The following is a 16,994-nucleotide window of genomic DNA, read 5'->3' on the forward strand; positions in this document are numbered from 1 at the left end:
TATCGGTTCACCTGATAATCACCGCAACAGATTGAATCTCAAACTTCTAGGATATAATCGACGTCAGAAGCTATCGCGGCACAAACATCGATTCAGACACACTTTGACGCTTGCTCCTGGGCAGTGCGTAAGAAAGTCCGAGCAGTCATCAAATGTTTGCACTCTCGGGTCGCGCGCCTATTTTCTCTAGTGCTTTTGTATAGACGAGCAAACGAGTGAAGCTGATAGTGGATTGTTGCTGCTCAGTCAAGGATGACGGATCAATTGGTGAGCTCGTTTCATGTTACTATTTCTAATCTATAAAATATGTATGACTGCACATTTAATCGTTACAATGGTGGGACGTAAATATGATTTTTCAACAATCTATCAATGGTTCGTCATTGTGAGTGTCGACATAAACTCTGATTCATGAATTACAGTGGGATTCCGTTTTTGGCAACAAAGTTGAAATTTTCGGTTGCCAAAAACGGAACCGTGCCAAAATCGGAACCCATATTTCAAATTTTATTTTTCGACTATTAGTTTTGAAAGCATCATAACAATGTTAATACATCATTTTTATGGAATCAAAAGGCGTTGAGACTTCGAAAAGGTTCACTTCGAAGCATTTTCCCGAAGGTTTATACTATGCTATGAATCTATAGCTCCGTAATATTAAATCTGGCAAACGATTTTCTGGTCGCGTTTTTACGCCTCAACGCCTTCAATTATGCAATTCAATTATGCAATTATGCAAGCTTTATGCATAATTTTTGTATAAGAGGGCCTTGTAAAACCATTAATCGCATAAGTGACTTTTATTGAAGAACTGGACATTTTCTTAAAACTATGAGAGAAAACGAAAACAAAAATTTTTTCTTTTAAAGACGTATTTGCGAATCAAAAGTGCTGGGTATTGCAAAACGGCATGACCATTTTTTTTCTTATTAAATGAACATTTAAAATCAGTTTAACTTTTGGACTTTAGCATAAAATCTGAAAAATTCGATAAGTTTTGAATTGCTCCTTCAATTTATGTTTCTGATAAAGTAAAGCATTTTATAATGAATGGTTGACTGTATCAAAAGGGTAAACATAAACATGAGAAGATGCATAAATGTCTTGTAATGAAGAATTTAATTTTTACTTGAAATAATTTTTAATTCAGCTTGATATGTTTTACACCTGCCTTATGAAATCAACTGAAATTTACAGGATCCTATTATGAAACCTCAAGAACCTTATAGGAATCAGGTGTTAGGTGTCAGGTTCTCATAAGAAATCTACAGAAAAAACGCTTGAGCTCTGAAGCATCTCGCCAAGCAACCGTAGGATCTCGCATAGAGTTCTCAGGATCTTGCTAAGGATTTTGCTATGAGTTAACATCTTGGAATTCCGCTGCGATGTTGCCGTAAATTCTCAAGTCTCCGATGAAAAAAAATAAAAGTTTATGATTATTAGGCTACCACTAGCACACCTCAAATTCCTCTGGGAACCTTTTCAAAACCCTCAAGCGTTCGCCGAAAATATTAGAAATACTACTAGAAATTCACATCATCCCGCTTAAAATTTACAAGACGCCCTAGAGGTTATTAGGAATCACCAGGTTTTGGACATAATCCTCCATAACCAGTTAAACACTCTAACGATTCCTCAAGAAGCTCTCAGTGTCCACTTGGAATCTGCAGATATCCTCATGAATTCGTTAAAATTTCTGAAAAGTCCCACAAGAACGACGAATCCCTTAAGGATTCTCCAGGGTACAGTTAGGAAACTCATCACTCAGCTCGTAAGGAACATTTTGATGATGTTGAGACCCGTATCCTTCATTAACAATCTTGTACAGAATTCTGGATCGTCTCTTAACAAATCTAACGCCTTATAGAGTCTATAGAAAAGAGAGAACGTAGCTTTAAATAGTTGACGGAGAAAGATCAATATACACAACAATACCACAGACAAAAAGACACTATCAGTCATATTTATCGCACACTTCAATGGTATAATTGAAAATAAATTGTAGTTTGGACTGTATTCGCATTTGTCATGTTATTTAATGAAATTTAAGAAAAGTTATGATACACGACATTTTGCTGTACATATTTGTATCTATTATTGCAGTGTGTTTTTACATACGCAATGTATATAAATCCATAATAATAAAGACAGCGAGGCAAAATTTATGGTTGTAACTCTGTGTGAGCCATAGATTTTTCGTTGCTCTTATGTCGGTGCTGGTGCTTTGTTCGAGCAAGCTGTTCCAAATTTGAAGAACAGTGTTTTTTTTATTGTATCACCTACTGGCAGACTCAAGTGGGCTGGTCACTCAATATGAATGCCTATGAAAAAAGAATGGTCTTAAGTTGGAATAATGGTGGAGATTATTGGTCTCATGAAACGTTGCCTATGTATGACCAATGACCATTCTGAAGTAAATAAGCGCGTACGCAAGTCCTTAGTAGTTGGTGAGATTTGGGGAAACATCGACGAAAATGGAGATCTGGAATGTAATCGGTGAGGAGTTGACATGCTATTCAAGTGACTAAAGCAACAGACACGATAATATTTCAAAAAATTTACAAATTTTAATGGTATTGAAAAATGTTGCCAAAAACGGATCCATTTTGTTGCCAAAATCGGGGGGTGCCAAAATCGGAGCATGCCAAAAACGGAGCATGCCAAAAACGGAATCCCACTGTATTTATGTTTAACTTTTTTTTTCAAAACACTCCTTTCTTTTTACCTTTATTTTTGTAATTGGAATAAAAATTTTGAATGGTTCGACACAACAAGTGTAGACTTGCGAAAGGTTCACTTTATTCAACGAACTTTGAATGGTTTGCAACTTTAAATGTCGGCATAAGAATAAGAGTGTTAGAAATGTTACATTTAGATATTTGCTAAACAAACTTTGAATGGTTCGTCACCTCAAGTGTCGGTATAATTTTATTCTACATAGAAGTTGTTCATGTTAAATGAAAATATTTTTTTTTACATATAAGCATGTTTACATGTCACCAATAATTATTTATCATGGTCTAATCGCTTATCAAAGTGAATCCTGTGACCCAACAATCCTCCCCATTAACAACCATCTCTCCCAGTAACCTTTGTGGAGATGCAGAGGCAAACACGGTCTCCAAATAGCAAAGGTTACACACTAACATTCCTTCCCCCAATCCCACTTGACTGCAAGGACGTGGCCGGCACCGTTATTGACTCTGTATAAATAAAGGCATTGAATTATGCACCTTGAAGAACATTATGGCCAATCCCAGCCGAACTTCTAGTTGATTCTTTGTGTATTTTCACTGACTTCGGTCAATCACGGAATAGCAACCATTGATATGTGTAGTCAGTCTAAACTGGGCTGGGGCTGGGCTCGGATCATTGGTAACGTCGGGTAACAACTGCAGCAGAGAAATTCGAAGACGTAACATTGCCGGAAGTCGCGATTACGACAAGACGTTGCGGTCTAGTAAACAACACCTCCGTACTAAGTATACCATGTACAAGACGCTGATAAGACCGGTAGTCCTCTGCGGACACGAAACGTGGACAATGCTCGAAAAGGACCTGCAAGCGCTAGGTGTTTTTGAACGACGTGTGCTTAGGACGATCTTTGACGGAGAATGTGAGAACGGCGTATGGAGGAGCATAATGGAGCACTAGGTTGTGCAACTCTACGGCTAACCCAGTATCCAGAAAGTCGGCAAAGCTGGAAGTATACGATGGGCGAGGAGCGCTTTAAGAATGCCGAATAATAATCATGCAAAAATGGTGTTCACCTCGAATCCGACCGGTACAAGACGAAGAACGAGCTAGGGGGTTTGATCAAGTGGAGTAAAATCTTGGAAGTGTGGGACGATCGAGAATCTACGTGATGACGTAGCGTTATCAAAAACTGTTCATGGGAAATTACTTAGTAGAACGCCTAGATAAATTTCGTGGGGAATCCCTGTCTAAGACAACGCTTGAAGATGTTCTTTGTAAAATACCCGATCGAAACTTAGGAATTCTTTGACAGTTTCGAATCACAGTTTCTGGTGGAATTGCTCAGAGTAGTTATAAAGAATTGAGAGTTATGCACATTCTTCAAAAATATCCGTTAGAATTAGTGAATTTTTTGTAACTATCTCAAAAAATTGTTGTGGTAGAGTTTTCTGAGATACCCCTGAATATATTTTTGGTTAGCCTAAGGTTGCATTCAAGAATTTTCAGATAAAAATGACAGGAAAAGGAGCTATCAGACAGCTAAACGGAGCCATTTTCTAAAGGAATATTTTGAGGAATAACTAAAGATATCTAAACCTAAAAACTGGATGAAATGAAGAGGAATAAAAAAAAACAGTAAATGTGATTCCCAAATATATATATATATATATTTTAATCGATATTTAGGGTGTAATTTCTGAGCAATTTCGAGAGAGAACGCATGGAAACGTTTCTTAAGAAATAGCAGAAGAATTTTTGAAGGTACCATTTTAGACGAATAATGACAGGAATCTATAGACTTCCTAGTAAGTTCTTCACTAGATTTCACTGATTTGTATTTTAAAGAAAATTCCAAATTCCAAAAGTGCATCCCCAATCGTTAATGGTTAGATAAATTTGATGTACTTCACGGAACGATATCTGGAAATAATCCTTGGAGTAATTATTGAAGAAATTCCTCAAAGAATCTAAACCCCTCTCTTGGCTACGCCCATTGAGCCGAGCTGTGTGTGTGTGTGGGACGGGTTTCCTGATTTCAGAAGCAAACAGCTCCTGGGGTAGTTGCCGCTCTCAGCATGGGTTTCGATTCTTAATAAGAATGTAACCTGGGTTGGTTGGGGGTGGCGGCGAATAGGTGCAAGAAGAACCGTTCTCTACAATGGTAATCCTGGGGCTTCCTCTTTCAGATCCAGTGTGTGGAGTGTATGTTGTTAATGAAAAATCGGAGTATGCTGGCTTGGATCTAAAAGGGAACTTTTGCTCCTGCTGAGGTCGTGTCGTCGTTTGTTGTTGAGAGCCCTGCACAACAACAATTCTCTTCTGTGTGGTTGGGTAGTTGGGTGACAGATTTTCACAATTTTAATATGGCAAATGCTGCCAATTCTGAGTCCATCTGAATGGATAGCAATGTCATGGAGCTGGTATGCAATTCTGGTTCAGAGCTTTTCAAACATGGAAGGTAGGCTAAATGGAACAAATCGAGGGCATTTTTGAAGATTATCGAACCTTGAAGATTATCGTTGCTCTTTGCCAATTAGGAAAATTTGTGCTTCGGTCTTTACAAGTTCACTGAATTCTGCACAAACTATGAGTTCGTCTAATGTTTGTTCGTTTTCTCTTTTTTTTCAGAACGGAAGCTGTTCGTCGGTATGCTGAGTAAAAAGTACCATGAGAACGATGTGAGGCACCTGTTCTCCGGCCACGGTTCGATCGAGGAATGTACGGTGCTGCGGGATACGTCCGGACAGAGCAAAGGTTGTGCGTTCGTCACGTTTGCTACCAAACAGGCTGCGATCGGGGCGATCAAGGTAAGAAGATTTGGCTAATATCGTGTGAAGGTGAAGATGAATCGAAGCCAAACCTTTCGAGGGAAACTAGCACAGCCGATTTATTCATGAATTTCGAAACAGTTTTAAAACCACCTTTAGAAATCAATTTTAAATCATTTCATATTAACAATGTGCTAGGGATTTACGTTACTTAGTAACACCCTGCTTACGGTCCATGAACTCGACGTCAACCGGATTAAACAAATGCAATCCACCAACGCCCAGAAAAAAGGGAAAATTTAACAAGTGGATAAACATCTTCATCGAAATTGATACCGCGATTAGCTTCTCAACAACACCTCCAAACACTTCATCGCATTTGCGATTCAAATCAGTCCAAATTAGATCGGATTTTACGAGCCTATTTAGCAAAGCTCCCCATCCACGCAATTTCGAGAACTAGAATTAATGAATCATTTACCTGTTCGGTACCCTACAGAAAGTCTGACACAAGCCGTATAAATTAATGTTTCCTACCATCCCATCGTTCCTAATTGGTGGCAGTGGTCAGTTTTTTACCATCCAACTCCTCCGATTCTTCTGCACTTATTCGCTTGTTCGCTTGATGATGGAAAAGGAAGAGATTATTGTTGTTAATTAAACCAAGCACCAGCCCCACTTCCGCTTGATTGATCATTTACCTCCTCCTCCGCCCCCTTCCGCACTAAACCATTCACTTCATAATTTCATCTAATAAAATATCCATTTGAAGAGGAAAAGTGCACCACAATCCCGGCGATAGTTTTTCACGTCCTGTTACAGGGTGTCCGAACAAAAAAAAAAATGAGAAAGATATCTTTCTCAGAGGGCCGCTAGCCGTATCAAGATATTGACTCCCTAAAATGTAAAAGAGATGAATTTAAGATTATACAATTCAAATCCAGTCAGTTTGAAAGACGTCTTTCTTTCGTCATTAAGCTCGGAACATGGCGTTCGCTAAGACCGCTCAATATTATGGGCTTGGTTTTATAAATCATTATCAATGTTTCAAACCTACTGCTTAAAAGTATACTAAGTTAAGATATTACACCATGCAGAAATGCTCAATTTGTTCGGCTTGGACACATGGAGGTATGCCTTCCAAATTTATACAACTTACATCCGTACACCCTGTAGTTTCCCCTTGCCAACTGTTTTGTACTGGCTGTATTCAGTCAGCAGTGCTCGCGAAAAAGCCAAATGAAAGCTAAAGCTGTCGACTTGATTTATGGCGGTTGGGCGGAGCTCTCCACACGAATCAAGTGTGTTTACGTGCGTTGTTCGAAACCCCACCTCCTACTCCCCCACAACTAACACGTGCACATGGTTTGTTTTATTGGGGAGGAAAAATAATATTTATTTATCGCTTTCTGCCGCGTCCCCCCTCCGTCACTCGGAGCTCTCCCCTCCTAGATGCTTCGCAAATTCTGTGTCTGTTGTTGTTGCCGTGTTGTGTGCTGTAAATTGTGTTTGTTAAAGCATTATGGGTGTTGTTGTTGTTGTGGGGGTTGCCTTTTTAGTTTTCAACGCTTTCCGGATGATAATGATGATTTAGTTGGGAAACATGGGATCGAGCTAGAAAATTGGCTCGGGACGGGATGAAATGTTAATGTATTGCTTCATGGGGGTGAAGTTCTGAGCTTTTTTCTTTCGCGAACGCCGGATTTCGGAACATTCTTCGACACAGTTTTGTGAACTTTTTTCCTTTGTTATAAGCGACACATAGTGGCCAAAGGATAAATTAAATCCAAATTTAAACCATTTTTTTTTCATAAAAATAACCTTTTCAAGTACAAATGTTCAATGTTGTGAATTTTAATAATAAATCTTCGAGCTTTTTAGTGGAATACCTATAAGTAGATGAAAAACCGAATTTAGTACTATACCATTTAATTCCACTAGAATTTGTATCCTTTGACAGATACGCGTATTTCGACTTCAACTGTAAGGCCGTCTTCAGTGTCGTGTACTAGACTCGACTAAGTCGTGTCGATTTTTCATCTACTTGTGAATTTTAAGTCCAGGGTGGCCACCGAACCGGGAAAAACGGGAAAAGCGGGAAAAAGACGGGCATTTGATTCCACCGGGAAAAAGACGGGAAAAACCGGGAATTTGAGATGACTACCGGGAAAACCGTGTTGAACGAACATTTTGGAGCTATAAATCTACAAACCAGAAGTCGTCGAAAAATTTAATAAATAAGTTGATGTTTTATTTCACCAATCGATCCATGAAGCTGGAAAAAGTTCAGCTGTCAGAAGTATTGAATAGTTCGGTGATATTTTATGATTTTTTTGGGATTTCTTCTTCTGAATAGCGAGAACAAAATTAGACATGTCATGATTGAAATAAAAGCACTCAACAACAGAAGCTATTTGGTATTATAACTTTTTTTTGACACTGATCGTTTATTTAACGGAATTCCATAAATCATTATACCTAGCGTTGCATCTTGTTTTTGAAGTCCAGTATATTTATATAAATGTACAAATATATAAACTTTTGCGAAATGCGCAATTATAAAAACGCCGGCCAAGCCTAATGATTTCACAGATTTTCAAAAAGTTTGATTTTCACCGAGCTTTATGTTCAATTTTCACATGCTTTTGTAAAATATTAGCTTTTACCGAATTTTTAGTGATTTTTTGACAGTTTTTCTACAGAAAAATCTGTTGAATCATATTTCACAAATTTTTGTTTCATTCTAAGTGTGTTGTTTGCTTTGGAGAATTTTTATTTTCATGAAGAAAAAATCAAAAGATTAAAAATTGAGTTGAAATATCTTCAATTAGCTAAATAAAAAAACCGGGAAAATTCTGGCGACTGTGCCGGAAAAACCGGGAAAAAAGCGGGAATTTCAAAATGGAAATTTGGTGGCCACCCTGTAAGTTGATTGCAAGAGTGGACTGTAATTTAAAGGAAATTCGAATCCTAAAATTCGTTTTTACTAAAAAATGCAAACAATACTGTTTTAAATATTTTAGCAATAAGCTGCATATTCACTACATTACAATTTCCCATGTTTTTGGAAGATGCCCTGCTCGAAGTGTCCGGTGATGATGATTTCTCTTATAAGAATTCACCAAATAAATCCATACATTGTTTGTAACTCGTATGGTGTCCGAAAAAACTCTTTGAAATAAGGCAATTGTTTTTTAAGCGATAGATACGAACATTTTTGGCGAAAAATTAGGCTTAATCAATAACAGATCTTTTCAAAGATTTTCAATCTGGCTAAGATTTCTTGAGATGGATGGCAGAAATTTAAAATTGTGTGAAAAAGTCCGACAAAATCGAAAATAATTCTTTATTTCAACAATCAATTCTATTTTTATTTTGCTTCTTATTTTTGGTAATTTTTCATAAATACACTCATTCCTCAAACTCTAAATTCTATTGTAATCAAATTCCTCAAGAAATGTTGAGGGAATTTTTGCTACTAATTTCTTAGAAATTAGAAAAACAATGTGAGATTTTTTAATACTATCAACGACCATTTCTTCTATGTCTACTTTTTATCCACAAATTGATTCCGGAGTGTGTTCCAGAATTCAATTAAAAAAACTTGATTTTCCAAAAGTTCTAAATCCTCCAAATAATAATTGATTCGGTCAAATTTTATACTGAGATATTTTGCTTACAACTGCAAATTACTCTACGAATTCCTTGAACTAGTTTCCTAGACATTTTATTGCAAATTCTTTCGAAAAGTTCATCAAAAGACTTTCAGATTTTTTTTCCAAAATACACGTTGAAATATGCGTCAGAAATTTTTTATGGATCTTTTTTCATTATTTCTACTTAAATTCCTGGAACTATCTACGAAAGGTGTTTTTGAAATGGCTCTTTCCTTCGAATCTTCAGAGGAAATTTGTAGAAAACCCCCAGGGATACTTTTGTTTCCGAAATTAGCATAGCGGCAAAGGAATCTGTGGATAAACATTTAGGTACACAACTGGAAAGGGGGAATCGATTTATTAAGATATCCATAAACAAATTTGTAAGGATCTTCCTGACAACCTTTTTTCTATTAGAAGTTTTATCAATTATGGTGCAGAACCACTTGGAAACTTCCATGATTTACTGATTAACCATGGTTTTTTTTCTCGAATTGTCTAATCTTTGCAATAAGGAAGCGCTTCAGTTCAACGCAAATTGTTGTCAAATATGAGCTCGGCAGCTTTCAAAAAAACCTACTACCGAAGTATATCAAACGTGCAAGAATAGGAATTCGTTCGGCAGAATCAGTATTCTGAAATTTCATTCTTGTGGAATTCATTCCTAAAGGCTTTCTTGTAGAATTTCGGGGAATGCAGAAGTCAAGGAAGGAGTTCTGATAGATTTCAAGGATAATTTCCAATGAAAATTCTAATGGAACTGTTTAAAATTATTTTTTGAATTCATTACAGAAAAAAATACCTTTAGAGGAAAGATTATTAATATTTTTTAATATGATTACATCACGTTGTTCATCTGTTTTTCTACCTGTTTCAATATTTTGCTGTTTCTCCTTCCTTGGCATGACGTTTTCTTGAGGAACCTCGTACAAAAATCTCTTCATAGTCCAAAAAGCAACACTTTAAAGAATCTAAAAAAAGTTAATCCCAGAAGTTTTCAAAAATTGCTGAATTATTTTAGGTCTTCTTCTTCTTGGCATTATGTCCTCACTGGGACAGAGCCTGCTTCTTAGCTTAGTGTTCAGTGAGCACTTCCACAGTTATGATCTGAGAGCTATTCGCGTTTGTATATCTTGTGACAGGTACGATGATACTCTATGGCCAGGGATGTCAAGGAAATTCCATAACGAAAAGGTCCTGGACCGATCGGGAATCGAACCCTGACACCTTCAGCATTTGCTTTGTAGCCGCGGACTCTACCCACTCGAGTAATAAAGGTCTCTAATACATTTAAGAATAGATTTTGATATCAGGAATTCCTCGACAAATTTTCAAAGTTTTAAGCATTACTTTAGAATATTTTGAACTTATTGAATACTTCAAAAACCCCAACTTAAGAAATATTATTTCAAAAACTGTGCCGCGAAAATACTCCTTATTTTTTCCCGAGAATTCGTTCAGGGATTTCTTTAGATAATTTATAATATTATTTCCTCTGAGATGTCGTCCAAGGATTCCTCCAAATAAAAATCATAAGAGATGCATTCAAGTGTTTTCCAGAGATTTTTCCTTTGAACTAGTGGTCCTTCTTGGGATTTTGTTGAAAAACAACTTCCTCCAAGATTTTAATTAATTGAAATCTTATAATTAAAAATAGTCTCTCCAAAAAAAAAATTGTATATAACGTAAAAACCATTTTGGTTTTTACGTTAATCTGTTCGCCATAGTAGGATGAAACTTCAGAGTTCATGCAGAGTTGTTCCAAATCTTGTTTTGTATGTTTTACTCTAGACAGCTGATAGAAACTGGATAGGTAATTTTTAAAGAAATCCCTAATTTTGTGGTATTCCTGGAGTAATTTTCAAACCAAAAATGGAGAATCTGAAGAGTGGTTCGATTTAAAGATGTTCTCTGAAGAAGAATCCCGAGATTAACATTTGAAAAAATATGGATTTATTTCTGAAGATATTTTTGAAAAGTTCAATAATGAAATGCAAAATCATTCAGTAGATCTGTTGAAAAGTTTCTTCATCAAAATCTTGAATGGATTGTGAGGAGCAACATCAAATTGGTTCTTGGAGAAATCTAAAGAAACACTTAGATAATTCTCTGTGAAAAATGCGGAGAAATGTCCAAGAACATTTTCTCAAGTTGTAAACATTATTGGGGACTCTGAAGAATTTGTGGAAAGAATCATTGCCTGGCGATCTCGAAGAAATTTTTGGTGAGGACTCCTAGAACTTCTTGTACTATTTCTTGGAGACATCTTCAGTAATTCCAAAAATCCTGTACAAATTATTTTTGAACAAAAGGATGATGTTTTTAAATAACCAGTAGGTGAATTCCGGCGAACAATTTCTTCGATGAGAAGAAATTTTTTGCCATCACGCACCAGCAAGAAAATTTTCTTTTCTTCGTAGAAAATACGCGCCGGAATTCGCCTACAGTTCTAGAAAAAATCGTGAACTAGGCGAAACTGAAAAAATGTACACAATTTAAGAAAAATATAGCTTTGAAATTGTAGCTTGATTGTCTATTCACTGCACTTGAACTTTTCCCCGATCGATAATTTAACTATTCAAAAAACGCAAATTTGTAGAAGACGAAACTTCACCTCATGCAAAACCACACACTTTATTGATTACGTCAGTGTTTTTGTTTATCAAAGTGATGGGCGCATCAGAAATCGAAATCAAAACACGGCGAGAGTAAACGGCGACACTGCAAACAAAAAATAAACAAGGCGTACATGGCGGGCTTAATTGAAACCAGAATGTAAACACGGCGCAAAAGTAATAGGCGACACTGAAAATAATATCGATTACAGGCTACTAACATTGGGCGATACTGGCATTCTCGAGTACGTTTTAGGCGAAACCTTTAAAGATATTTTGAGTACGAAATAGATTCCTCTGTTAGAGATGTGTGTGGTATTGATGAGGATTATAAAACTAGGTTTATGAAATGTGTATTAAAGTGAAAAGGTTAATGTTTGAGTATATTTTCTCCAATTGGGATTTAAAATTGCACATGAGAATTTCATTGATTATTTTCTCATTGTTATTGATTTGTCTGATAGGCCCTTATCGCAAATCCCTCTCGAGTTGGAATTTATATGCAATTACAGTAATGTCCTGATTTTGTCAGCCCCATGCTGCATTTAGGGTTGACAAAATCGGAAAAGACCTAAAATCGGGATAAAATTTTTCGACTGGTTTCAAGTTTTATTTTCACTTAAGGACTTAGTTTTATGATTTTGTTAATATAAACATTATATTTTTACTTCCATTTGCTATGCACCGTAATTCAAGTTAACATTGATAAGTTTCTTGGATAATTATTAAGAATTTCAAATTTCAAAAATTCGATCTTTTGATGATTGTATAAACGTGGCCAAGGTCATAATTGATTTTATGCACTCAATATTGCTAGTATAGATGTGTTCAGTCTAATTAAAATAAATATAAGTTTTTGGCTGACAAAATCGGGAAAAAGGATGGTAAAATCGGGGGTAGACAAAATCAGGTCATTACTGTAGTACGTTGAGGACTTCCATGGAAAAATGATCAAAAGAATTTCTAAAGCATTCCCTGGCGGAATTTAGCAAGAAACTTTTTCATCAATTTGATAGAGATTCTTCGAGAAATTTTCTGGATTAGAATACCTAAAAAAACTTCAGGAAAATTTTGTTGACTAATTACTAATAATCCCGAAAATGATTTTCCGTAGAAATTCAGTGAAAACTGGTGAAGGAGTTCTAGTACGGAAGTGATTCATGAATGAATCCCCGTGGGAATTCTCTTAAGAGCAGATGGTTCTTCGAAAGTTTCTTGGAAGAATCAAAAGGGATATTCCTATTGTGGGCCTCGTGGCTTTTCGTCAGGACTGTTTCTCGTCTGCGCCACTGGAGCATGCTTGTCCGTTGTCTAGTGTTCAATTACAGTCTGTGCAGCTATGACTGAAGACGATGTCCGTGTCTTTTCTTTGGAAGAATTCTTGAAGAATGTTTTAACGTAGTGATTCCCAAAGTGGGTGAATTCGCCCCCCTAGGGGCGATTTTCAGGTCCAGGGGGCGAAAATTTGTAAAACTGAAATTGGGGGGCGAAAATACTGAAAAGGGGGCGAAAGTTGAATCAATTGAAAACAAATATAGATTCAAAGTTTGGAAGAGACAAACAAATATCAATGATAACATATACATCCGAGGAAGAACTTATTTGACACCTAATTATTTCATCTGCTCTTTAGCTCTACACGCGCTCAATGGTTTTTGCCAAAAATAATATTGAATGTATTTTAAAATCGGAAAGTACGTGAGAACTTTTGGCGATGCTTGAAATTTATTTCCAAGTCCAAAGTAAAGTTGGGTGGCTTTTTGTTAGGGAATCTTAAGAATAAGGCAGCTTAAGTTTCTATTATTTCTCACGCATTTGGGGATTTTTTTTTATTTCCGTACAAAGTGGGCCGAAGGGTCTCAGATTTTCATGAAACTTTTTCCACAGGCAGGGCTCATCAATATATGAATAAAAAATTGAGAAAAATTCAGGGTCGCTTATTTTCCCGGAAAAATCAGTTGGCATTTTTTGTTTTCCTCTGACACTACTTACATTGAAAAATCATAACTCAAGAAGGAAGCGTCGTAGAAACAAAGTTTTTTTTTTGAATGAAAGCAAATTTTCTCAGGAATAAAAAAAAATATTAACTGGAAACAGTTTTCCACAAAATTTTCCACCGTTGAGAAAATTCGTAAAGAAAAGCCGGAAAAAACTCTGTTCCAGTTAGTGGAAAACTTTCAAAAATATATTTTTAAGTAGGTAATTTCATAAGCTTTAATCGCTGAAATTTTTGAAATGTACTTAATTTTCGTTTTTGAGTTATGGGCAATTTTGTGGAAAATGACCATAAAAGCCTTTTCTTTGGAAACCCATATTTCAATCGAAGCATCGGAAAAACAAAGATTTTTTATCAAAGCAATTGCAAATTTTCTAAAACATCTGAAAAAAAGCTATGGGATTGGTTTTAATGAAGTATAAGCCGGAATGGATGATATTTTTCATGAAAAATTACGCCGCTAAGAAAAACTAAAAAAAACTGTTTCTCCCTCAATTTTTCATTACACTGAAAAGGGCACAAATAAGATTATTATTATGTTTTTTTTTATTTTTATTTATTCAATTATTCAGTATATAACTTACATTTTCATCTTAATACTATCTATTTTTTTAACCGGGAAGATTGTCTTCGGTTGCTAACACCAGAAGATTTTCGTTTCTTTGTATTATTAAGAATAAAGCATGCTGTATTTTCTTGGTTTTCATGTGCATCTGAGAATTCACTAGCAAAAATGCTTCGTTCGTCTTTTGTTATAAATTAATGATATTTTTTTGTTCAAGGAATTGGAACAAGGTTAGAAAATCTTTCTCGAAGAAATTTTTCAGCCTCTGAATAGTCATTTTCAGTTGCATAGACAAATTCTCAATGTTTTTTAAATTGGTCTTTCACCTTTTGCGACACAGCCCAGTCGAAAAATTGTTTGGCGTTATTAATTTCTGCTGACTTTCTAATACTAGCAACTCTAGCCATTCGCTTAATGTCAAATTTCAAAAATGTATGCAACCATGAAAATGATTTTAAAATTAAAGCAGAATGGCACTTTTTCCCAACTTCACATGGAAAAGGTCCTTGTGATGGTATCGGTGGCAACATTAAGCGAATGGCTAGAGATGCTAGTATTATAAAGCCGAAACTGTTGAGAAAAATGTTCTATGAAGAAGTTGTAGCGAACGATTTGGACTGCAAGAAAAAAAATGCACACTGAGACAATATATTATATTTTTTTCATGACATATTCAAAAATAAAACTTAATACTTAAAATTTTTAAATTAAACAAAACCACATTTTTAATATTTTTCAAATTTTTACCATAGAATCCCGATAGAAAACAGATGTTTGGGATAAAGTTTCATGATTGAGAAATTTTTAATAAAACGGTTTTCTAAGAACAACTTTTGGTTGATTTTCAAAAAAAATTTTTTTTTTGTTAAAATGAATACGAATAAAATGAATAATAAGAACCTCGAAATCATTCTAAACCATAACTTTTCTAGAAGTAGCCATTTTTGAATCATTTCACGTTTTATGCAAAAATATAAATAAAATAATTGAATAATATATTTTTCGACTTCCATATAGAAGGAATTTGTCTAGAGCAAAATCTATAATTATTCGTCTTTGACTAGACCACCAATCCTGTTGTATTATAGAGTTGTAATAACCCGAAAGAAATGAGCGAGTACTCGTAATTATGAGTACTCGCTCATTTCTTTCGGGTTATTACAGCGCTATAATACAACAGGATTGGTGGTCTAGTCAAAGACGAATAATTATAGATTTTGCTCTAGACGTAATTATGAGAACATGGAATCAAATCATGACAGTCGGTTTGAATATATGTTTTTATTCCAGTAATTTAGCATTCACTAATAGGCCTATTGCTTATTTCACGTAAATTGCATTTATGTTGAACGACGACTACTTGACCCTTGCGGGGCAACCCCCGTAGGACAAATTCGAACGCAATTCCGCGCCCAGGGCTCGGATTACCAATATCCTTAATTGAAGCACCCCGATTATCATTTAATTACGCACGGGGCGTGAATTTTGCGCCCTTCGCAATCATAAAAATATGCAAACATAAAAATTAAAACTGATATCATCCCACAGCAACAACAACAACCATTTAGCTGTAACAAAAAACACAAACACAGCCAACCATCCGCGCGAGGACCTGGTGCTGTTGATATTGCCGCCTAGGACCGGCAGGATCAGCCGTTTTCAATTTACTCTTAATTTGCCCCGTCTTCCGCCAAACGACAAAAGCGGTCGCAAACGAGTGACGATAGGCAGCACTCTTTTTCAATTAGTAAAATCAATTTTCCAAAATGATGCAATGACGGTCGACGCTGACGACAGTGGTGGATGGTGTTGAGGGGTCGTCTCGCCGGCAGTTTTCCCACTATCTATGTTTTGCTTGTCCCGCAGTGAATAGGAATATTTTTATATTCATCAGAGGCAGCAATAAAATTTATGAACTCAACAACAATAACAATGGGCGTCTAAATTGTCACGCTTCGACTGGAGCGGTTATGCCAAACATGTGTGGGGTTGTGTGTTGGTGTATTCAGGAGTGACAGACACGGTGGTGGGATGTATGTGCGCTACACATGATACTCAGTCGTTGAGGGTGCACAAAAGGACGATGAAGATTGGATTGTTTGCCTAACACATATCAACAAATTCCATTAAATTATAACCGAAATAAATAATAGATTCGCGACGCCTAAATTGCATTCAAATAGAAAGTGTCGATAGAATGTGGAATAGAATTCGGTGAAATTGTTGTATACATTTGAACCTTTTGATACCTACCTTGATACCTTGAAGGCTACAGCGTAGCGTCACGTCATTGCCGGGCGTATTGTAGAGCTCCATCTTCGCCGGTCTTGGGCGAAATCCAGTTGCCCCGAACGTTTAGGGTCGCCAGGTGCTCTTCCACTGTGTACAGGCAGCGTATTCGTGGTCTTCCCCGTAGCCGCCGACCTCTACCTGGTTTGTTGCTGATATTTGTTTCGCAATTCTTTCTTCCGACATTCGCACTAAGTGACCAGCCCACTGAAGTCTGCCGTATTTTGCACGATTGATAATATTCGCATCTTTGTACACTTAATACAACTCGTGATTCATGCGTCTGCGCCACACACCATTTTCGAGTTTCCCACCGAGTATTGTCCGCAGCACTTTACGCTCGAAAACACCGAGAGCTTTCCGGTCTGACTCTTTCAACGAACCTTTAGCATTACACGCTAAATTAGT

The 16,994-nt window shown here is 36.3% G+C and overlaps 1 protein-coding gene across 5 annotated transcripts in view; it reads left to right on the top strand.

The window, feature by feature from the left end:
- Positions 1-16,994, top strand: part of LOC5565883 (CUGBP Elav-like family member 2) — a 1,005,294-nt gene that overhangs the window by 919,862 nt on the left and 68,438 nt on the right. For all 5 annotated transcript variants that reach the window (XR_002501013.1, XM_021848116.1, XM_021848117.1 and 2 more), the window contains one exon: positions 5,326-5,504. Coding sequence is in view for 4 of the 5 variants with exons in the window: in XM_021848116.1 (XP_021703808.1) it covers positions 5,326-5,504 (179 nt within the window). In the remaining variant the exon portion in view is untranslated. The remainder of the gene's footprint in view (positions 1-5,325; positions 5,505-16,994) is intronic.

Source organism: Aedes aegypti, chromosome 2 (assembly GCF_002204515.2).
Source record: "Aedes aegypti strain LVP_AGWG chromosome 2, AaegL5.0 Primary Assembly, whole genome shotgun sequence".
Taxonomy (NCBI): domain Eukaryota; kingdom Metazoa; phylum Arthropoda; class Insecta; order Diptera; family Culicidae; genus Aedes; species Aedes aegypti.